Source organism: Ipomoea nil, unplaced genomic scaffold (genome assembly GCF_001879475.1).
Source record: "Ipomoea nil cultivar Tokyo-kokei standard unplaced genomic scaffold, Asagao_1.1 scaffold2403, whole genome shotgun sequence".
Lineage (NCBI taxonomy): Eukaryota > Viridiplantae > Streptophyta > Magnoliopsida > Solanales > Convolvulaceae > Ipomoea > Ipomoea nil.
Genome location: NW_017618831.1, coordinates 1,169,283 through 1,193,471, shown reverse-complemented (window position 1 = coordinate 1,193,471; position 24,189 = coordinate 1,169,283). Strand labels below are relative to the sequence as shown.

At 42.9% G+C, this 24,189-nt stretch overlaps 1 protein-coding gene and 1 long non-coding RNA gene across 2 annotated transcripts; one reads left to right on the top strand and one right to left on the bottom strand.

Moving 5' to 3' along the window:
- The first annotated feature begins 2,200 nt into the window (after positions 1-2,200).
- Positions 2,201-6,977, top strand: LOC109152281 (uncharacterized protein YMR315W). The gene is made up of 13 exons (XM_019299876.1): positions 2,201-2,313; positions 3,933-4,105; positions 4,247-4,387; positions 4,591-4,639; positions 4,975-4,992; positions 5,240-5,355; positions 5,431-5,544; positions 5,762-5,812; positions 5,917-6,005; positions 6,094-6,154; positions 6,266-6,343; positions 6,486-6,596; positions 6,709-6,977. The coding sequence occupies exons 1-13, from the start codon at positions 2,301-2,303 to the stop codon at positions 6,832-6,834; spliced, it is 1,140 nt and encodes a 379-aa protein (XP_019155421.1). The 5' UTR covers positions 2,201-2,300; the 3' UTR covers positions 6,835-6,977.
- On the bottom strand, positions 6,899-10,448 carry LOC109152284. The gene is made up of 3 exons (XR_002049377.1): positions 10,438-10,448; positions 8,785-8,790; positions 6,899-6,980 (listed from the first exon to the last, which is right to left on the bottom strand). It is a non-coding gene; the product is annotated as an uncharacterized LOC109152284 (long non-coding RNA).
- Positions 10,449-24,189: the final 13,741 nt, after the last annotated feature.

The following is a 24,189-nucleotide window of genomic DNA, read 5'->3' as shown; positions in this document are numbered from 1 at the left end:
TTTAATGCTATTTCATTTCCTTGTTTTCTTGTGTGATTTTGCCTTGTGGATCAACTCAAGTTATGGTACATAGATAGTTCAAATGCCTTTTAGTTTGGCATAATATGCTAATACCTAATCCTTTCTCTCTTTTCCTAAGGTACCAAGAAGTTCAAAGCTAATTGCTTTTTTTTTTTTTTTTCCACTTAGAATTATCACCATTTGATAGCCACTAATGGTATTTTCTAAAATAGAAAATTATAGATGCATTATGCTAAATTTTGGTTTCAATAATAAATATTATAGGTAATCTATATCAAGTGATTAAATGGTCTAAATCTATATAGGTTAATTTTGTAATTTCTTGTAATTAATACACTCAGTTATTTTTCTAGTCACTCTAAAAAAGTGAACATTTTACTATATAAAAGTGTACTACATTGATATAAAAATGCATTACTTTGCTCACAAAGGACAGATAGGGGAGCATGACTCTCGTACATAAATGTTACAAGTTCGATTCTTACCAACACCCTCTCAATCTAGGGATCTAACTTGCAGTCAACTGCGTCCTATATTACAACGAAACACACATTTGGATAGTGACTAGGAGTTTCTTTCGTCACCTAACAAAAATTGCACTACTTTGCACATTTTTACATTAAAAAAAAAAACAAATCTTTTTAATTATCACCTGATCTGATCCTATATGCATATGTATATTGAAGGTGAGGAGAATATTGTAGTTCATGTGTATATATTGAAGGTGTGGAGAATATTGTAGTGCCATACTTGCATGTGATGGGATGAAGAGGAGAAGATTATTTTTTATATGAAAACATATCATTGTTGGAAGAAAAAGAGGCGCACATGAGGAAGCTAAGGGGCAGGTACAAATAGAACAAGAGATGCACTCATGCACATGTTGGATCTGCCAAAAACAACATCAATAATGCTGCCTCATTTCCTTAGCTTGCCTTTATTACCTTTACACCATTCTTTTGTCTTTGCATATTTAGTTGCTAAGCTAATTACGGAATAATAAATAATTTTTTTTCATATCCTTGATTAGGTGTAATACTTTTTAGCTGAACTTTAAAATGTATTACACGTCTCATGTGATACAGTCTTACACAAGCCTTAATTTATTCTTTCAATAGATTTAAAAAAAGAAATTAATTAGAGTATTAAAATAGATGTGGTTGAAGGATTATATGGGTGTGTCATGTTAAAAAAAAAAAAGATAAATCTTTTTTGATCGAGTAAGAATAAATTTTGTGAAAATAATGATTCAGATTGAATCTAAATTAGTTTCATAGTGGTCAGAATATTGTACGTAAATAGTAGAAATGTAGAATGAGGAAATAATATAAGTTTGGGAATATCAAATGTAGTATTGTCACTATTTCATATAATCCAGATTCTTTATCGATCAAGTGGAATGCTGCTTACGCCAAGAACACCATATAAAACAAACAATTCGAAAAAATTATAAAATAAAAATAAAAATCTATCGATTCCCTTGGAACTTAGAAGATTGGCATACATTCTCTCTTGGGATAACGACCATCAAATAATAAAGGAGCACAACTTTTTTCCTAATGTTTGAGCAAAGGAATCACATTCCCCATAGATTTATTCAGAATCAAGAAAGAAAAAAAAAATGATATGTCTTGGAATGAGTAATGAGGTGAGTGAAATATGATTTTTGTATTTAAAAATTTACGAATTTAATTATTATTAATACACACTCAATCTAGTCCATCACATGGATCTTCTTAGAGTCGTTTATATTTTCTATGTAAATTTTACGGTGTCTTATTAAATTATTAACTAAGTTTTTAGTAAGATGAAATACAATTTACAAAAACGAATATTAACGATTGGGACATGCACTTATTACAACTCACATAATTTACGACTTTATGAAAATATAATTTAAGTTCTAAAAAGTGAAATTATTGAATGATATTCTCATTAAAATTACTAATTAGTAAATGAATCTTACATCATCTTGAAAATGATTTCACCTACATACCAATCATCACTATAAGAAGGGCCACGCTTCTTCTCTTCTTGAGCAAGAAGTTGTGACAATACAACTCTTACATAGTTTCAATAAAGAAAATCAGTGCATTCTAGCAACACTTCGATCATTTTATGTCTACTATATGCAACATAGTTGTCGGTGGTGCAATGGGAGACGCCGAGATGGCTATACTTTAAGAGCACGACTCGGCGTCGTCATTGCACCACTGATTGCCATATGTTGTTTCGTTGTCTTCTAGTGTTTATAAAATCGTGAGTTACAAAACAGGTTAATGCTTTCAGGAAGTATGATTTATTAAGTTTTTAATGCGATAAATTATTCTATCATAGTTAACTATATCATTTCATGTAGAGATGACAATCGATAAGGTACTTGCACGTTTAGTTATTCTTCAACGCAACGTATACATTTACATTTAAAACTACCAATTGCAAATCTAATTATCAACCATATGAATATGTTCCATTAGGGTTCAGAAAGATCGAGTATCCAAAAATACCCTGCACCACGGCGCACGTAGCACTGTGCGCTTCGCGCCTCCCAAAACGACGTCGTTTTGGTAAGTTATGTAGGGAGTTAACGCGATTATGTGTATTTGTTTATAAATTATGTGTATTTGTTTATACAATTATGTGTATTTGTTTATACAATTATGTACATTTTTTTATACAATCATGTACATCTTTTTTTATACAATTATGTACATCCGAAACAGAAAATTTATGTGTATTATGTTAAGAGTTGATGTTTATTATGTTAAAAATTTTTGTATATTATGTATTATGTTAGATTATATGTATTATCTTTAAAAAAAAGTATGTGTATTTTGTTATACAATTATATACATTCATGTATATCAAGTGGCTTGTAGTCCACTAGTATCCGATTGGTCTCTTATGTGGGATGTCTTAGGTTCAAACTTTGGTGAAAGCATAGATAGTACATGTGGGTGTCCCCCTTCCTTTGTAATAAAAAAAAATATACATTCATGTATACAATTATATGTATTCTAGTATAAAATTATGTACATTTTTGAACATAAATTTTTTTTTTTTACAGAAAATTAACCGCAAACACATGGTAGCAAAATTTCAAAAAAAAAAAAAAAATTAAAACGACGTTGTTTTGCATTAGGGCGCACAATGCAATGTGCACCCCGGTGCGGGATATAAATTGCCATAATCCATGTTGTGTTCTTGGGCCATGCTAGCAAAGTGCCTATTAAATATTATAAAGTGATTAATGGGCTTAGTGAATTGGATCATAGGCCGGCATATTACCCAACAACTCAAGAAGAGATACATGGACAAATTATATCATAAATCAGATTTTACTTTGCATTGACTAGATCATGGTCCAAAAATAATCTTCAGATTCTGTATTTGTAGTTGATAATTTTTATATATGTAATTATCATATTATGTGTCAATAGCTATCCAAAAATATCCTGCAGATTCTTTATCTACAGTTGCCATATTCTGTACATGCAGTTGATAATTTATGTATGGGTACCTATCATATCATGTGTCAACAATTATCAAGTTATTTGTTTACATGTACAGAAACGTGATAAATTATAGGTACAAAATGAGTATGTACATATAGCAATGTGAACCTTAGTCCATCGTATAACAATTGTAAATAACAAATTATTCCGTAAATCCGAATTTACTTTAGATCTAAAAATACACAACTTATATATTAAATGTTTATAATTTATTTTTTAAATATTTACAATTTGTTATGATCTTGTTTTATATTCATAAATTTCTAAAATTTAAAAATACAATTTATATTCTAAAAAGTTTACTATTTCAAATACTAAAAATATAAACAATTTAGGACACGATCCACCTTGTGAGGTGGATGATCCATGGTATAACTAACTGATCAAATATAGCAGGTCATTTCCAACAACTTGATCTTCCGAGGAAGACAGCTCTTCCAATGGCCGAATCTCAGCTCCCTCAAATAGCCATTCTTGGATCTGGAATCTTCGTCAAAACCCAGTACATCCCAAGATTAGCTGAAATTTCCCAGCTTTTCGTTCTCAAAGCTATTTGGAGCCGCAGTGAGGTAATACCTCCACACCCCCCCCCCCCCCCCCCCCCCCCGGGGAACACTCCCCAATCCATTATCGTCCCAGTGTTCCTTTGAATACTTAACTTCCGGGTTTGTCCGAGAATTAGAATTCCATCAATGGGTTTGCTTGTTTAGGAATCGGCTAGAAGCGCTGTTGAGTTAGCAAGAAATCATTTTCCAAATGTGGAATGCAAGTGGGGAGGTGCTGGTCTTGAGGAGATTATCAAGGATACTTCCATAATCGGAGTTGCTGTTGTTGTTGCCGGCCAAACTCAGGTTTCTCATTTCTTGATTTAGTTTCTTGTGTTTATTATTATTATTTTTAATACATTAAGGTTTAGTTTGGATTTAGTTGCCCAAGATGAGACCAAATTAACATATGCAAAGTTATCACATGTTTTATGACCTAAAATTTCTCCAAAATTGAATTTTTTTTTTCTTCTATAAAAGATGGTGTAATTCTAGACAAATTCTTTCAGGTGGAGATGTCCTTGAGGCTTCTCAAAGGAGGAAAGCATGTCCTACAAGGTATTGCATTGTTAACCTATGATAATTGTGTTTTCTTCTGCTATAAATTGTAATAACTTATCCAAGAAAATATCTTGAAGTTGATACAATGTACCTCTTTGCGAAAATCATGGTGTCTCTGTCTTTCGCATAATTTCGTTGCCATCTTTAAGAGTACACATTAACAAATGAATGTGTGGGTGTCCTCAAGATCCCATCTTTCCATCATTGTGAAGTACTTGAAATCTATATTGCAATAATTGATAATGTTGCTTGCCTATATGTAGTTCACTAATGGTTCATGTCTTTTCTTTTGCATGCTTTGTGTGTTACTTGGTGAAATTCTGATTCTGAAGAGAAGCCAGCTGCTGCCTGTAAGTAGATGCCTTTGTAATTGGTTGAAAATATGTACTCATAAAAAAGTTACTCCTTCTGTCCCATTTTATTAGTCCTACATAATTAGATAAACTGATTAGGTATTTCATATTTGGTCCATGTGTCTAATTTGCAGAACTTCATCTTGGACTAAACCATTCTAATCAGTTTATCTAATTATGAATGTTTGACTGTTTGAGGATTTCATCCATATGACCATATGTATGGCAATGTTGTATATATCAGGCATTGCGGAGGCAGAGAATGCATTAATGCATTATAATTCTCTTTCTACCAACATGACTCAAAAACCAATATGGGCAGTTGCAGAGAATTATCGTTTCGAACCTGCTTTCACAGAGGTAGCTGTTTTCCAAGCACCAATATGATTGGTTATTTTTTGTTCGCTTTCTGTGTAATGAATTATTGAATCGCAGTGCAAGAAAATGATTGCTGAAATAGGAGATATGATGAATGTCCAAGTTATTATTGAAGGGTCAATGAATAGCTCAAACCCTTATTTCTCAAGCTCTTGGAGGCGCAACTTCTTTGTGAGTGAGTCCCTTTATAGTATATTCTGGATTTTGTCTAGTTGCAATTATTCAGAATTGCCTACCAGCTTTTAAAAACAAAGAAAAGAAACATGATTTGCATTATTTTGCATTATCTCCTTTATCTGATAACTACTTTCTTTCAATGTCATGGTGGGAGCAATGCAGTTTTCTTTAAACTCCTGTTTTGACAATTTTGAATTCAATTTTTTCTCAGGGAGGTTTCATTCTAGACATGGGTGTGCATTATGTGGCTGGATTGAGAATGGTAATTGACTATGTCTTTTTTGGTCGGATATTGAGAATGCTTACTTGAATTGCTCCCTTGGCTTGTATTTTTAACTATTTCTTTTTCATCTGTTAAATGACCAGCTTGTTGGATGTGAGGTAACATCGGTCTCTGCTATGACTTCTCATGTGGACAAGACATTACCTCCTCCTGATAATATTTCTGCCTTGTTGTAAGTTTTTTCAACTTTAATAACTGGCTATTTCATTTTGACAAAATGCAATAGAAACTAATGTTGGCGAATTTACTTGTCTTCCTAGTCAACTGGAGAATGGATGTTCTGGAGTGTTCGCGATGGTTGTATCGTCAAGATCACCCAAGGCATGACAAATTGGTTCTCTTTACACCTAGAACGTTTTTCCTTTTGTCTTTTCTTGGGTAATTATGGTTACAGTCAATATTCTCTAATTCGTAAATCTTTTGATTCTGTAGATAGTTTGGCGAGTTGTGGGCTTAAATGGAACCCTGGAAGTTGAGCGAGGAAACAAAGATGGAAAGCATGGCTACTCGGTAATTGAAACTCAACGAAACTGGCTTCTAGTCTTTTAGAAACTAATGCAAATGCTCACCTTACAAACTTTGTTTCTTTCAATTCTGAGCGTGCAATTTTGGTTAAGTCCTAACAATATATTCATACTCAAATCTGTGTTAGGTATCTCTTTATATGGGTGATGGGCAGATCAAAAGCTTCTTCTATCCCTTTTGTGGTGTCCAAGAAGAACTCAAAACTTTTCTCTCAGATATTTCACTGGCAAACACAAAGGTAGTTTCTATATGTTCTCCAATCCCCGCTTCTTCTTGCTTCCTACCGTGTTGTCCCTCTGCAAAGCGATTATACCTCAAACTTCTGTATTGTCCTATCGATTTTTTTGCAGGGCGGGGAGTGTAAAGGTGAACCGCGCCTCTCTTTTGTTGAAGGGACAAGGGATATTGCGGTTTTAGAAGCAATGCTTGAATCTGGAAAGAGGGAAGGTGCTCTTGTCCAAGTTAAAAAGTTTTAGGCTTTCTGCACAATTGGGACTACAACCAACCTTCTTTATTAATACATTCATGTTTTCACAATCAATATGAAGAATATATATATTGGGATAATGCAATGCAATTGCATTTCTGTATTGGTTGAATAATGGAAACCTTTTCAGTATAGCTTAGTGTGGCCATATGTAACTTAGATTAGTATTAAATTAAATTAAATTAAATCATAACATCAATGATGAAATTATGCAAAATGTAAAGCTTAAATGACCTAAAAAATCATATACTCCGTACATAATAATTTACTCCAAAAGATATAGTTTGTTATTGGTTAGCAGCAAAAACACTCAAAGATCATGGTCTTCTTGAAACTCACTTTAAATTGTTTCTACTTTAAATTGATTCTACTTTGTTAACTCAAATGAATATCATGGCCTTCATGTTTGTAATGGAATTTAAGATTATCAGAGATGGAAGATTATCACATTCCCTTCAAAATGGATAAAAAATATAATGTGGATGTGAAGTTGTATTCCCTTAGAAAATGAGATAACTTAAACCACCAAATATAACATTTGTTATTTTAAATAACTTAAACCAAAAACCCCTACCAGAAAAATTATAGTAAGATTTATTTGTTTCAATTTTCAAATTAGAGTGGTTAAATGGAATTTTGAAGATTAATTGGAGATTGGAGAGATGATGGAAGCAACAAAATTTATGCTGAGTTAACTATAAGATATTTTGTTAATCAAACTCAAGAATAAATTTTTGATTTGATCCTTAATGTTTGAGCAATAGTATTTAGGAGTACAATTTCAGTTGTTATAATTTGGAGAATAATTAATCCAATGTTTTAATATAATTTTATTTATATTTTAACAATTAATATCAAGTATATAGTTATAAATTATTATTTTCCAGGACAATATAATGTAACTGCATTTTCATGAATATTTTCCTTATTTTAAATTCAATCCATCCATACGTCCCAAAAAGACTTATTGGGTCAACTTTTATGGCCCGTTTGGTTCACGGAATAGGCCGGGAATGGCACAGCATTCCCAGTAATAGGTCTATTCCTTTGTTTGGTAATCATTTCTATTACCAGGAATACTATTCCTGGTAATAGCCTATTACCTCAAATAAGGTAATATCTATTACTATGGTCTCCCCTGGTATTAGCCTATTACTGAACGTTCATGAATAGATTTTAGAATCTATTTCCTTTTTTACCCCTTTCTTTAACCTAATTTTTTTTATCCTATATATAAATTTATCCTATTTCACAACCGTCGTCGCCACCACCACTATCACTGCCGCCGCCGCTGCCGTCACCGCCACAACCACCGCCGCCCCTACCACCACCACCAGAACCACCACCCCTACCGCCACCACCACCACTACCACCCCAGCACCACCACCGTCGTTGCCACCACCACTATCACCGCCGCCGCCGCCGTCACCGCCACAACCACCGCCGCTCCTACCACCACCACCCCTACCGCCACCACCACCACTACCACCCAAGCAGCACCACCACCACCACCATCGCCGCTGCCGCCACCACCACCACTACCGCCACCAGAACCACCACCCACCACCCACCACCACCACCACCGCCGCCACCACCACCACCACCACCTCCGCCGCCACCACCACCACCACCACCACCGCCGCAACCATCACCACCCCCACCACCATTGCCACAACTGTCACCGTCAACCGTCAACCGTCACCACCACCACCGTCGCCCCACCACTGCCACCGCCACCACCACCACTACCACCCCACCACCACCACCGCCACCACCATCGCCACCACCACCACCACCACCGCCACCACCGTCACCGCCACCACCATCGCCACCACCACCACCGCCATCGCCACCACCACCGCCATCGCCACAATCACATATTTTTATAAGGGTATTTATGTCTTTCAAAACATATTTCATTTATATTCCTTAAATCAACCAAACACTGTAATATAATTCGTAAAGTCTATTCCTTTCGCGAACCAAACAATAGAATACAATTCATATTCTATTCCTTGCCTATTTCATTCCTTATGGAATAGCATTCCTATTACCTCAAAATTCATTCCGTGAACCAAACGTGCTGTTAAAGTGGAATAAAACCTATCAAGGCTGTGAAATTTTAAATAATTTATAGGGTGAAGTGCCAAATAGTACCATGAATCAACAACGAAATGTCATCCCGCACCCTAATCTTATATAAGTGATTATTCGATTCACAAATCAAAAAAAATTGTCCGTCTAGCCTTTTTAATAGGTAACCTTCAAGTTAAAGGTTATAAGTTAGTGATGAGGCGGTGACTTGAATGCGACGTGTCCTATTTTGTAGATGTGACATCCAGTCAGCTATTTACTATAATAATTTAGGCGAAATCAACCCCATTTTCTGCGTATTTCGAATCAAATCCCTATCGAAGTCTGAAGAAACCTAAATCCCAAATCCCTATCGCGACTTGTAATTTGTAATACTGATCTCAAGTTTCCCCAATACTGAAATTGGTTTACATGTTAGGCACTGGTGTTTGTGGACTGGAAATCAACAAGTTTCCCCAAAAATATAATGGACTGGAATTCAGCAATTATGGCAACTATTAAAAATTGCAGAAATTTAAAATGGACTGGAAAATATGACAACAATTCAATGCAAGCTAGACTGGAATTCAGCAATTATTGCAGTGCAAACTGGAAATTGAAAGTGCAAACTGGAAAATTGACAGTGCAAACTGAAAAATCTATAGTAATACTGTTGAAAATCAAAAGAAACAACGATTAAAAATAGTTTAATCCAGAAAGAATAATTGAAAGAATTAGAAGAATTGTTAAAGTGATCGATAAAATGCGAAAAATCATAGCATCACTGGTACAGGCGGGGACAGGTGATCGGAAAAAGAAGAAACAGATCATGAGAAACCTAGAGGAGAGCGATCTAGGCTGCCTGTGAGCTTCGGTCGTCTTCGTCTACAGATCATGGAAACTCACAGGCAGTCGTCTTCGTCTACAATACGTTTTTGCGATAGGGATAAGATGAATCTTTTATAAATAAGCCAAATTAGTAGGAAACTTGTTAGATTGTCAAATAAGCGAAATTCGTACCTTTTCTTTCCACGTCAGATTTTAACCGGAGCCATGTCATCTAGGCAACCGGGAAACCTGTTAAAAAGGCTAGGCGGACAATTTTTTTTGATTTGTGAATCGAACAATCACTTATATAAAATTAGGGTGCAAGATGACATTTCGTTGTTGGTTCATGGTGTTATTTGACACTTCACCCTAATTTATAAATATTAGTCATTTGTAAGTTATAAACTAATTAAAAAATTTATTAACCAAACAACTCTAAAAATTAAGAACTAACATCTCATTACGCAAAAATTTTATTATGGACCAAGTAGAAAAACAATATCGTTTGAAGTTTTTACTGTTAATAACGGTAGACAACAAATTTCGTAATGATCCATGTAATTAACAACCTCTTTCATTATTCAGTTTCATTTTATAGACACTCACTAAAGTATTCGTCTAATTAAACTACAATTTCATTTAATAATATACATTCAATATGCAGGACTTGCTATTTAGTTTCATTTTATACGCAATGAAGTTTCATTACAACACAACTAAAGTATCATTCTTATAATTCTATTGAACTGCAATTTCCTTTGACAATATCATCAATATATATATATATATATATATATATATATATATATATATATATATATATATATATAGAATTAGATTCTGGTGCGGTTAGGGTGCCCATGTGCGGTTGTGCGGTTTAATCTGGGTCATTCATCTCGCTTAAATCAACGTCCAGGATTGCCAAAATTAAATAAAAAACGCTGTGGCAATTTTATAATTTTTGCATCTAGGTCAAAATTAAGGTGAGCGGATCTCTGATTAATGTGCGTGAGTTTTGTATATAACCGGATTAAAGCATAACAGGATTAAATTGGATAATAAGATTAAATGTGATACAAATTATATAATTTAATTAAAAAATTTAAACGTTAATGACCAAATGTGATAATTCATGTGTATTTTTTGAATGCAAATACGTTGAAGGCGCAATTCACGTGAAAACATTCGTACATGTAATTTGTCATATACTCCTCAGCCTACCTTAATTTGAGAGAGAACTATAAATTGGGGTCAATTTTAGGGCTTAAATCACTTTATTCAAGTTTAAATTAGTATCTTAATTTGAAAAGGACAAAAAAAACTATTAATAATTTCATATTTCGGCATGTCTTAAACGAATTGGTTATTAACATGATTATTTTTGGCACTAAAACAATAGTTTTGGATGAAAATTGGTACTAAAACAATAGTCATGAATGAATTGTAGGAATTAAACATATGGACCAAAACTGTCATTTTACTAATATTCATGGATCCAAAAATTGTATTTATGCTCAACTAGTCAATTCAACTCAACTCCGGTAGCTTAGTTGGTTGTATGTTCATAACTTCATATATATGCTCTTTGGAATCTTCATTCTAATTAGTTCCCTATTATATGTTTCTGAGGAACACAAATTTCGACCATATCAAAAAAGAAAAAAAATGTAATCCCATTCTCATAATTATGATAATATATATGAATACACTTATTAATGTATTTGTTGATAACTAAAAGTGCACATATGCAATTTTCAAAAAAAAATATAGTACACACATGCGAATACAATATTATATATCTAGATGCACGGTTAATTATACGTTGATTTTATTATATATTAAGTGTTTTTAATTTTTTTTATTTACACTTATAATTCTTAAAATATTTAGACTATGCAATAATTATTTTTGTGACTAATCAAAAGTTAATTTTACAACCCATTTATACTTGTGTTATAATTTATGAATTAAAAAATGTAATTTTAATTTCTCACATGTAAATAATAAATAAAATTTGTTCCTAAATAATTTGAACGTTGCAAGTTGAATGCTGATCTCTTTACAACAATCTTTAAGTAATAATGAAGTAGTGGTTAGTTTTCAAATAAAAAATAAAAAAATTATGTAGCGGTTCTATGCACCAGTTGATAGTTGACAGTTGTCTTTTATGAATTATTGCTTCAACTTTTGAGGTGGAGTGGGGCCCACCCATGTGACCCAATTCCGTGAAATTTAATTTGGGAGTTGACTGAGACGACTTAAGTCTTTTTTTTTTTTTTTTTTTTTTTTTTTTTTTTTTTTTTTTTTTTTAACTGAGACGACTTAAGTAAGGCCTATATACTTAACTCCAATCCGCTATGTGCATATGTGGACCATGGTTCATGCACTGTATAGTGATTGCTTCTCATTACATTCTCTTCTATAGAAGCCACAAGTTGGCTCCTATCCATGTGAAAACACTGAAGTCTTCTCTGTCAAGTCTTCGTGATGTTTTATTTGTTTTAAGGACGAGAAAAATCTATAACTACCAATTTAAGGTGTGTATGAGATAAAATTTTTATTGTGACCTTTAATTATGTATAAATCTGTTTAAATTGTTTATAGTTGGTTAATTCAAATTAAGAAAGTTAAATTGTTATGTCTAATAGTACAACTTCTAATGTGATTATGAAAAACATGTGAACACAGTGTTAATATTTTTGTTTTTTTTCTGTTTTTGTTTTTTAACTATCGTCCTAACTTTAATAAAAAAAATCTGAACATATAGCAAATATTTTACTCTAATACTTTTAATTATTTTTTGTACCCAAATACGTTGGAAGGCGCAATTCACGTGAAACCATTCGTACATATTTGTCGACTGCTCCTCAGCCTACCTTAATTTGAGGGAGAGAACTGAAAATTAGGATCAATCTTAAAGACTTAAATTACTTTATTCAAACTCAAATTGTTATCTTTAATTTGAAAAGAACAAAAAAATCTTTAATAATTTCATATTTCAGTATGTCTTAAACGAATGGATGCCCAACATGATGAATTTTGACACAAAAACAACTAAAATTGTATTTTTTTCAAATATTAATGAACCGATCACGTATTTTTTACCATCAAACTTAGAAACACATTATAAAGTTTGGTAGGGAATATCCCGACCGACATAGCTTCACCACGACCGAGGTGCCTTTGTCCTTTTCTCTCTGTCCTTGCAGGTAACAGGTCGGGCTCCTTGAGAAGAACCCGGTCGGGAACCGACCGGGAGTTGCCCGAGCGATGGTGTCAACCCCGAGCGGTAGTCCTTCGGCGAGAGAGCTGACTAAAGACACGTGGCGGCTTTCTACGACGACAGACAGGGCACCCGGGAGGAGGACACGTGGAGGCTACGTGGAGAGCATGCCGAACGGCTGGATCTTTGTCTCCGGCGTCGCGGCTATAAATACCCACAGTAGCTACAGTGTAGGGGACTTTTGGACGATCGACAGGTTGTTATTAGAGACTCCCGACCGCAGTCAGTCGGTACTCAGAGCAACCAAGTAGATTGTACTTAGGAACTCTACCTTGATCAATAAAGACTTTACTTGCTTTAATTGGTCTTGTGTTATCTATATTGCTCGCGTAGAATTAGCAGTATCATTTTGGCGCCGTCTGTGGGGAACCGTGCAAGAAAGCTACGTCTTGACGAGCACCCGGTCCTTCTTTTCCACCATGTATCCGTGGGCACAAAACAATTTCGCTGATGACCAGGCGGATGCGGCAAGCTCATCCGACCATCATGTCACCTATCAGCAGCAGGGTCAGACGCTCAACCTCAACCTCTCACCGCCACATCTCTCAAACACCTACCCGGCCGCCCAACAGCCGGTCAACTACATACAACCAGGGTATCAGCCGCCCGTTCAGCAATACCCCCAACAGATGATGTACCCGGGCCAATATCCATACCCGGTCCCACCTCAACCGTACGGGTATTGGCCAGGCCAGCCGATGTATTATACACCACCGGTCGGCTACCCACCTTACACGCCTGCGTACACGGCTCCAGCCGCCGCCCCTCCAGTATACCCGGCCGCTCATGAAGAGCCGCAGCATCAGCCCGCTTCCCGGGCTCGACGCTCGGCTCGTTCGCGGTTGGGGTCGGGGGGTGCTGATGCGATGGAGGCACCACGGCAGGCCCAGCAAGCAGAAGCAGTCCCCGCCCGAGCGGAGGACCCTGAGGAAGTTGCCCGAGCGGTAGCTTTCGACCGCCTCCGGCCGGAATTGAGGCAAAGATTGGGACCCCAAGATCCAAATCCTCAACCGCCTCAACCGGAGGACGTGCACATGCAAGACGCCAGCCAGGAGGCTTCATCCGGGCATAGCGGGTCGAGATCCCATCGACGGCGACGCGCTCGGGATACAGCCCAAGCCGCTCAGACCGCCGAGCTCAATGAGACCCGAGGGCTGCTCTACCATCTCCAGGCTGAAGTTGCACAACTCAGGAATGCCTACCCTGGAGCACCCCCAGTCAATCAATCAACCCTACACCAGACGCCTTTTACAGCAGCGGTGATGGCCCAACCATACCCGCTTGACTTAAAGGTCTCTGGGGAGAAGAGCTATGACGGACGGGCAGATCCTGAGGCCCACGTCAACGATTTTTTCAGCAACATGATGCTGAAGGGCGTTTCGGACGCCGTGATGTGCAGGGCTTTTTACTCGACCCTCACCGGTCGGGCAGCGGAGTGGTTTCGAACCCTGCCACCCGGGTCGATCGACAAGTTCGAGACCCTAGCCGTCAAGTTTGTGCGGAAGTTCATCACTTCCAAGGTGGTGAGGAAGTCTTATATGTATCTCGAGAAGGCCAAGCAGCTAGAAGGGGAAAGCTTGACCGACTTCCTCATCAAGTGGAAAGCGGCGGTCGGGGAGGTCGAGCCCATGGATGATGCGACCGCCACCCACATGCTTCATATCTCCCTCCGGGCGGGGTACCTATATCAGGATTTCATCCTTCACCCCCCGACCACGTACGAGGAGGCCCTCCGAAGGGTCACGGATTACGCCAATGCTGGTGAGGCGAATGCCGTGAAGCGCTCGCAAGAGGTCGGCTCTTCGTCCCGTAAACCGGCCGGCCGGGCGGAACATCGATCGGGAGATGACAATCCCCGATCCCGCACCAGGCCTGGCGAGTTTACGGCCTTAAACCGATCTGCAGCGGAGGCCATGCAGTATGCCCAATCCTGCAATCTCATCAAACTCCCCCATCCCGATCGAGACGGCCCCGACAGGAGTAAGCACTGTGCTTACCATCGGTGTGCCGGGCATGACACCGAGGAGTGTACCCACTTGCGCCAATTACTGGAAGACCTGCTCAACTTGGGAAAATTGGACAAGTGCGTGGGGAAGAGAGAGGAGAGCAAAAAGAACACCGATCGGAGGGATCATAGACGATCTCACCATCGCTCCGATCGGTCGGGTCAGGACCGAAGAGACGACCGCAGAGACGATCGTCACGACGACCGACGGGACCCTGATCCCCCGACCAGCAGTCGCCCGGTCGGCAAGCCCACCATACATGTCATATTTGGTGGCCTAGAAGACGCTTCCCAGCCGAGGACGAATTGCCCGGTTGCGATTGTAGATTCCCGGGAGACCGGGAAAAGACAAAAGATGGAGCCCATAACCTTCACCCTAGAGGATCAGCCTAGCAGCAGTGACCACGGCATGGAAGCGCTCGTGGTCACGATCGACGTCAAGGGAACGGATGTCCAGAGGGTTATGGTGGATACGGGTAGCAGTGTGAACGTCCTATACTTGGACGTCTTTGAGAAGCTTGGCCTCGACAGGAAGGAGCTGACTCCGGTCGGTGTACCACTGTCGGGATTTACCGGAGCCCTTATATACCCCGAGGGAAAATTCACTCTCCCGGTCGAGATCGGCACCCCCCCGAAGTCGATCAAGACAGAGCTGGAATTCGTTGTGGTCAACCTCCATCGTGTCCACAACATCATCTTAGGCCGACCCGCCATCATGAAGATCGGTGGGATAATTTCCATGCCCCATCTCTGCATGAAATTCCCCACCCCTAACGGGGTCGGCGTAGTCCGCGGCGACGTTCAATTCGCCCGGAAGTGTTACACCCGAGCGGTCAACAGACGTGATTCCGGTCCGTCTTCCCGGGTGAATACTATAGCCAAAGAGGAGGCTAAGGAGCGGAAGGAGCAACCCGAACCTTCCGAAGAGATAGAAGAAGTTCCCCTGTCCGAGGACCGCCCGGATAGGAAGATCAAAATAGGCCGGGCCCTCACCCCTGAGCTCCGAGCAGAAGTTCTAAGCATACTCCGGACATGCCCGGGAGTATGCTGATATTTTTGCGTGGGGACCCGAGGACATGCCCGGGATCGATCGATCGGTCATTTGCCATAAGCTAGCCGTCGATCCCGCAGCAAAGCCGGTCGTGCAGAAGACACGACACCTATCTTCCGATCGCCGCGAGTTTGTCATAGAAGAGGTCAAGAAAATGGCGGCGATCGAGCACATCCGTCCGGTCATTTACCCCGAGTGGGTGGCAAACATTGTTCTTGTTCCAAAGCCCCCAGCTTGGAGGATGTGCATAGACTTCACCGACCTCAACAAGGCCTGTCCGCTCGACCCGTATCCATTACCGAGCATTCACCAGATGGTTGACGAGACGGCCGGGGCCGAGTTGATGAGCTTCATGGATGCCTTCAAGGGATACCACCAGATCATGATGCACCATGAAGACGAGAGCAAGACAGCCTTCGTGACCCCGGACGGGCTGTATTGCTACCGAGTGATGCCGTTCGGCCTCCGGAACGCAGGAGCGACCTATCAAAGGATGGTCAATATGCTCTTTGCTGACCTATTAAGCCGAACGATGGAGGCCTACATTGACGATATGCTGGTCAAGAGTCGGGACCGATCCGACCACACTCGAGACCTCCGAGAGTGCTTCCAGATCATGAGGAAGTACCAGTTGCGGCTGAACCCGACCAAATGCACATTCGCGGTTCAGACCGGCAAATTCCTCGGCTACATGATGACTAAGAGAGGAATTGAGCCCAACCCGGCCAAAGTTAAAGCGATTCTGGACATGCAACCACCTTCTACCGTTCGGGAAGTCCAGCAATTGACTGGTCGGTTGGCGGCCCTCAGCCGATTCCTCTCCAAACTAGCCGAGCGCGCCTTACCTTTCTTCAAGGTGTTGCGGAAGGTCAATGGATTTGTCTGGGACGAAGAATGCCGAGCGGCTTTTAATGAGCTGAAAGAATATCTCATGTCGCCGATCGTGCTCTCAAAGCCTGAGCTCGGAGAAGAGCTAGACGTATACCTCGCCGTCTCTGATCGAGCAGTAAGCGCAGTGCTGTGCTGAACCGATCCGGAAGGGGTACAGCGACCGGTGTACTATGTAAGTCACGCGCTACATGGTCCCGAGCTCCGGTACTCCCGGCTAGAGAAGGTCGTCTATGCCCTGTACATAGCCGCGAAGAAGTTAGCTCCCTATTTCCAAGGTCGAGCAATTCGCGTCTTGACCGATCAGCCGATCGGGCCTGTCCTCCGAACTGCTTCATCGTCAGGCCGCCTAGTCAAGTGGGCGTTAATGCTGACCCAGTATGCGATCGAGTACCGACCGAGGCCAGCAATCAAAGGTCAGGCTTTAGCAGATTTCTTGGTCGAATGCACCGCCCGGGATACCCGACCCCCCGAGGTTGCGGATCCCGAGGCTGAGTGGTGGTCGCTAGCTACTGATGGGTCAAGTAGCAAGAAAGGGGCAGGCGGAGGAGTGGTGGTCACGAGCCCAGAAGGTTTCAAGGTGTATTTCGCTCTGATGTATCAATTTCACCCGACCAATAACGAAGCCGAGTATGAAGCCTTTGTCAACGGCTTGCAGTGTGCTCGGGACTTGGGGGCTGAATACATCCGAGCCCAAACAGATTCTGCGCTCGTGGTCGGGCAAGTTCTCGGAGATTATGAGGTTAACGGAGAACGTTTACAACTATACCGAGACCTTGCCATGGAGAAGCTTGCACAGTTCCGGGGGTACACCGTCCGGCACATACCCCGATTGGATAACGCCGACGCAGATATCTTATCCAAATTGGCTCAAGACGCCCCGGAACACATGTCAAAGATAGCCCGAATCTTGGTGATCCCGAGACACAGTATCCATCGTCTACCGGTCAACCCAATTCAACCGGTGGAAGATAGTTGGATCACCGATCTAAAGGAATTTCTCGAGCACGGTCGACTCCCAGACGACCCGCAGCGTGCTCGAAAAGCCAAGCTGAGAGCCCCGAGGTTCCAGGTCTTGGACGGTCGTCTATATCGACGATCGTATGGAGGTCCCCTCATGCGCTGCTTGACCGCGTTTGAGGCCGACTTAGTGATGAAGGAGCTTCACTCGGGAATCTGCTCCTCACATCAAGGAGGCCGATCACTGGCCCGTCGTATCATGCTGATCGGGTACTATTGGCCGTCCCTCCAGCTAGACTGTGAAAAGTTAGCTCGGGAATGTGCGACGTGCCAACTGTTCGCCCGGATGCCTGGACGACCGGCAACGTTCTACCAGCCAATCACGACCGCAATTCCTTTCGCTAGGTGGGGGGTCGACATCTTGGGCCCTTTCCCTCAGCTTTCCGGTCGGAGAAAATTCGTGATCGTTGCCATAGATTACTTCTCCAAGTGGATAGAAGCCGAGCCGTTAGCTACGATCACCTCTCAGCAATGCGCTCGTTTCCTTTGGAGAAATGTGGTTTCCCGCTTTGGTGTGCCTGTGCATCTCATCAGCGACAACAGCCGCCAATTCGTAAGCCAGTACTTCCAGAATTTTTTGGCCACGATCGGGACGACTCACGTCCGGTCGTCGGTGGCTTACCCGCAGGGAAACGGTCAGGTGGAGAACGCTAACCGGACGATTTTGGAGGGTCTGAAAAAGAAGTTACACTCGGCCGGTCGTAGTTGGGCCGATGAGTTGCCATATGTCTTATGGACTTATCGGACGACCCCGAGGGAAGGTACTTTGGAGACCCCTTTCGCCCTGGTTTATGGAGCCGAAGCCCGACTCCCGATCGAGGCTTGGATCCCGACCGATCGAGAGAGAACCTACCACGCGGAGGAGAATGAACATGCCATGGCCGTGGATCTCGATGGGGTTGAGGAAAAGAGGGAGCTAGCTGCTCGGCGGATGGCCGAGTACCAGAAGCGAGTCAAGAGCTCGAAGGACGTTCGGGTCAACCCTCGATATTTTCAGGTCGGGGATTACGTCCTACGACGAAGAGAAGCCAGTCGACCGTTAGAAGGCGGAAAGTTGGCTCAAAACTGGGAAGGTCCGTATGTCATCTGCGCCGTTGTACGACCGGGAACATACCGACTGGAGACGACAACCGGTCGGGCAATCGAGGGGACTTGGAATTCCGAGCACCTCATTATGTTTAGGCATTAAGCCTCTTTTTTGTAATTTTTGACGAAGTCGGGGCTTTACCTGCGAGTAAGTCCCGGTCGTCGTTTGTAAATAAGCTTGTATGTATGTAAATATTTGCTTAACCGCCTGCGAGCGGGAAAGATTAACGTATATACGATCGGTGATTGCTCGACCGCTTGCATGCGTCGGCCCGATCGGTTAATTTCTTATCTCTAGTGCCTGCAGATTTATTTACCTTCAAGCCAAGCCGACCGGGCGAATCTATCGACCGGTCAAAAGCGCTCCACATCGGCGGACATTCGAGTCACGCCACCGATCGGGGAAGCTAGGAGCTCTCAGCATATATCCCCGATCCGTCCAACTTCTTTCCACGACTGCACCCACTCGTGCCTCGAGTGCACAATCGTGTGGGGGCTGGGATGAAGGAAGTGTTAGCAGGCCCGTCGCTCGGTTATATTCCGACTGCAGAGGCTTGCTTGTTTTCAAAAGTTTTCGACAAAGGCCATGAGATCGGGTAAACCCGCTCGGATGGCCAATCTGACGTCGAAACCCCGTAGCTCCGACCGGGCCATTAGGCCGTAGGATCGGGTCACGAACGGGTCGAGCTGTGCAAGACCGGGCCATAAGGCCGTGAGGTCGAGCATTAAGGATCGGCATTCCTACGCAACTTAAAGAAAAGGCGTGAAAAGGAAAACGAGCAACACAACTTCACCAAAATAAAAATTCATTTATAAAAAGGGTGCCCGGTACAAAACTCGGGACCGGGCTCCCGATCGAAATCATTTACAAAAAGGGAAGAAGGAATAAGACTAATCTACTTCTTCGAGCTCTCCGCACCGGCCTTCTTCGGCGAGCCTTCTCTGCCCGGAGCAGCATCGGCCCCGCTCACCTTAGCCCGGCTCTTCGGGTCAAAAGGCGCCGGGCCGGGGTCGGGCACCTCGTCGGGAAGCGTGGTCAGGACCAGTTGGAGGTCGTCCCCTTCAAGGGCCTGCTCCATGATCTTCCGGGTCTGGTCCCTCATTTTACGTTGGCCGGCCTTATATGCCCACCGGCCAAACGTCCATATCAATTTCTCCCCGACCTCGGTCCCTCGGACGGACTGAAGGAAGCGACCGCCCGACTCGGTGTCCTGGAAGAGGTGCTGCGCGAGTTTGTCCGGGTCGCTTTGTCGGGCCTTGAGCTCGGCGGCTTCCCCGATCGCTTGCTGGGCGACCTGCTCGGAAAGGTCTCGCTCGGCCTTGACCTTCTTCAGCTGGGACTCCAGGTCCCGGATCTCCTGTAGCCGCCGGTTGGCGACCTTCTTCAGGGCTTCAGCTTCGTTGGCCTGAAGTGCCCGCTGCTGAAGGAATTGGGTCGCCCGGGAGATCTGCACACATGAAACGATCGTGTTAGCCGAATGACAATACTTAGAAGAGGTTCAGAAAGGGGAAATGCGTTTACCTCAGCCAGGTCGAGGCCGATCTTCTCGGCCACTTGGCTCGGGGACAGCTTGGAGAAATCCTCCTTTGCCGACCCAGCGTTCCCGATCCGAGCAAGGATCGAGGATCCACCCCTGCTACCCCCGCCCGAAGGGGTCGGGCTGTGTTGCTCCCGGCACCGCTTTAAGGCTCCGGTCTCCGAGGTGGTCTTCTCGGCCACCTTTTCCTTTCCTTTCCCGACCGACACTCGGGAGACCAGGACTTCAGAGGCGTCCACCACGAAGCCTTCGGTCGTAGTTATGGTGGACGCCCCGATAGGTCGGGCAACCAGGATCTCCTTCTCCCCGGCTGGCTTAGCTTGGCTTTTCTTCTTGCCAAGGGAGATCTTGGCCACCGGGCGGATAGGGACGTCTTCATCTCCAAAACCGGCCATTGCTGCAAAAAAGACAAAGACAGATATCAATAAGAAAAGCGGTCGGGAGTGAAGGGCCCGGGGTCGGGATGATCCTTAGGCCTTTACCTTTCTTCTTGCCCCGGCCGGGCATCTTCGCGATCGTAACGCCCCGAGGCTCGGGCTTGTACTTATCGGGTATATCGTACACGGGCTCGGGCAAGTCAGCCGCCTCGTAGCTCTCGGGTGATTTAAAGATTTGGTATTCATAGATCTCGCCCGAGATCTTTCTTACGGCGTCGATGAGGGTCGGCGTCTCGACCGGGACGACTTGCTTCCTAAAACGCTGACTCTAGACCCTCTCGACCGGCAGGATCCACGGATCGTACTTCACGGAGAAGATCCGGTCCTTCCACCCCCGGTTATTCCCGGGCAGTCCATCCATCGAGCACTTATCGGCTCGGGACTGGGTCATCAAAAAGCCTCCTCCGTACGCGGCTGGCAGCACCTTCACTTGATACACGAAGTTGAAGAGCTCCATGGTGCAGGCCACGTCGTGTCGTCGGCAGATCTGGGGGAAACACGCGATCATCCGGTGCGCGTTCGGGCAAATCTGCCCGGGCATGACCTGGTAGTACCCTAGGAACGCGGTGAGCAAGCTTGAGAAAGGGAAGGTGATCGGGGCCATTAACGAGTCGTAATGCAGCCCGATCCACTTCCCGTGGTGCCGCTCGATTATGTTCCCGAGCTGCCTGCTGGTGTCGTACTCGACCCGGCCAGATAAAACCGCCGCGATCCTGCTGGCTTCCCCTTTGGTCAGCAAGCTCTGGTGACCCTCTACGCCTTCGCTGTTGAGGAACTCGTACCCGTCCCCACGAGCTGTTGCTGGCTCGGCCGGGTCTCCTTCGACGTCCTCGGCTTCGTTGGCCTGTTGCCCTTCTTCAGGCTCGGCCTGAGGGTAATCCCCTATTACCCTCAGCGGCGTTCCTTGAACATCCTCAACCGGGGAGTTCCGCTCGCTCGTGGACGTTTCTGCATTCCCCGACCCGCTAAAGCTCGACCCCGACGTCTCCGACGAGCTGGTGGACGCTTCCGGCTCGGGGGCTTGCTCGAGCACTGGCGGTGGTCGTCGCTCGACCTCTGGAGAGTAAGACATGATGTCTATCTCCTCGCTGCTCTGCTCGATCGTGTCGTCGTAGTCGGCAATCGAGACGTTTTGGCTATCCGAGTCCGACATTCGTTCTACCTAAAGGTCGGTCGGAAGTTAGTATAGGGCTCGGGATGTTAGCGCGAAGTTAGTATTGCCCTACCTCTATGCTAAACGATGAATAAAGAAGAAAGTAGAGGAATTAAGAATTTACCGAGTGATGGAACTTGGAAGGAGATTCGAAGTCTTGCTTTGCTCGAGTGGGCTGCTGATCTGCTGCTCGGGATTCTCTGAGAATGCCGGTTGCGTCAGAAGATTGAGGAAAGTTTAAATGAGGGCCTCAAAGGCCTATTTATAGGAGAGCATTTAGGCGGGAAATTCATCCACTTGCGTGACACGACCCGCACTGACTCCGAGGCGACGGTTACAGTCGCAGAGGCCAGCAGTGGCCGACACGTGGCGAGGAGGGGAATGACAGCTGGCCGGTCGGTTTAGTGGCTGAGGGTTGGACTTCTTCATCCCGTCCCGTTTTTTCCCGGACGATCAAAAAGGCCCGGACTGGGGGGCTCTTGGTAGGGAATATCCCGACCGACATAGCTTCACCACGACCGAGGTGCCTTTGTCCTTTTCTCTCTGTCCTTGCAGGTAACAGGTCGGGCTCCTTGAGAAGAACCCGGTCGGGAACCGACCGGGAGTTGCCCGAGCGATGGTGTCAACCCCGAGCGGTAGTCCTTCGGCGAGAGAGCTGACTAAAGACACGTGGCGGCTTTCTACGACGACAGACAGGGCACCCGGGAGGAGGACACGTGGAGGCTACGTGGAGAGCATGCCGAACGGCTGGATCTTTGTCTCCGGCGTCGCTGCTATAAATACCCACAGTAGCTACAGTGTAGGGGACTTTTGGACGATCGACAGGTTGTTATTAGAGACTCCCGACCGCAGTCAGTCGGTACTCAGAGCAACCAAGTAGATTGTACTTAGGAACTCTACCTTGATCAATAAAGACTTTACTTGCTTTAATTGGTCTTGTGTTATCTATATTGCTCGCGTAGAATTAGCAGTATCAAAGTTATTCTTTATTACACCGCATAAAATAAGCATTTCATATTTCCAATAAAATCCATCATTTTAAGTAAAGTTGTATTAATAATATTCAAATATAATTTAATGTACTTGTAATATATATTGGTAATCAAAGTTAATTGTTAGGCAATAAAATATGTTAAATGTACGCATACATATATAGATGCATAAAATATGTCTCTAAAGGAGTAACTAACATACAAATAAATCACTAATAATTAATTTTTAATTTTTATACATTATTTAAAAAAATTTATAAATAATTAGTAGTTTATAAGGTAGGTATTGGATTAGTGATAACAAATCCTTAGGAGAAAAAATAAAAACCAATCTCAACCTCACATGTGAAAAAATATAATGCACCAAATCAGATTTTTTAAAAAAATACGGTAATATTTTCATAATTATCACAAATTTTATTATGCAAACTTGAACACCAAAATTGATAATTTTTAGACTTTTTCATATTTGCATATTTAGTATTGACATTTTAAGTGAAGCGTAGTATAATTCGCCTTTTTAGTAGGCAATTCGCACTACTAAAACAATTTAGCCGCTGGTGAAGAAAGTTGATAGTAGGCGAATTATACTCCGCTTCACAAGTGGCGGGGATACTTGGGGTTGTTCAAGCACCGAACTTTGGGAAATATTTGGGCCTCCCCTCATTTATAGGAAGGAATAAGAAGGCAGCTTTCTCGTATATTGAGGATAAAATAAGGCAGCGAATCCTTTCTTGGAATAAAAAATTGCTATCGCAAGCTGGTAAGGAGGTCTTATTGAAAAGTGTGGCTCAGGCAATGCCTACTTTCTCAATGAGTGTCTTTTTACTACCTATGGGGGTTTGCACGGCTATTGAGCGCGTCATGAACCGATATTGGTGGGGACCTGGGAATGACCGTGGAATTCATTGAAAGGCTTGGGACAAGTTGTGTATACCAAAGAAGTAGGGTGGTCTGGGCTTCAAACAACTGCATGCTTTTAATATAGCA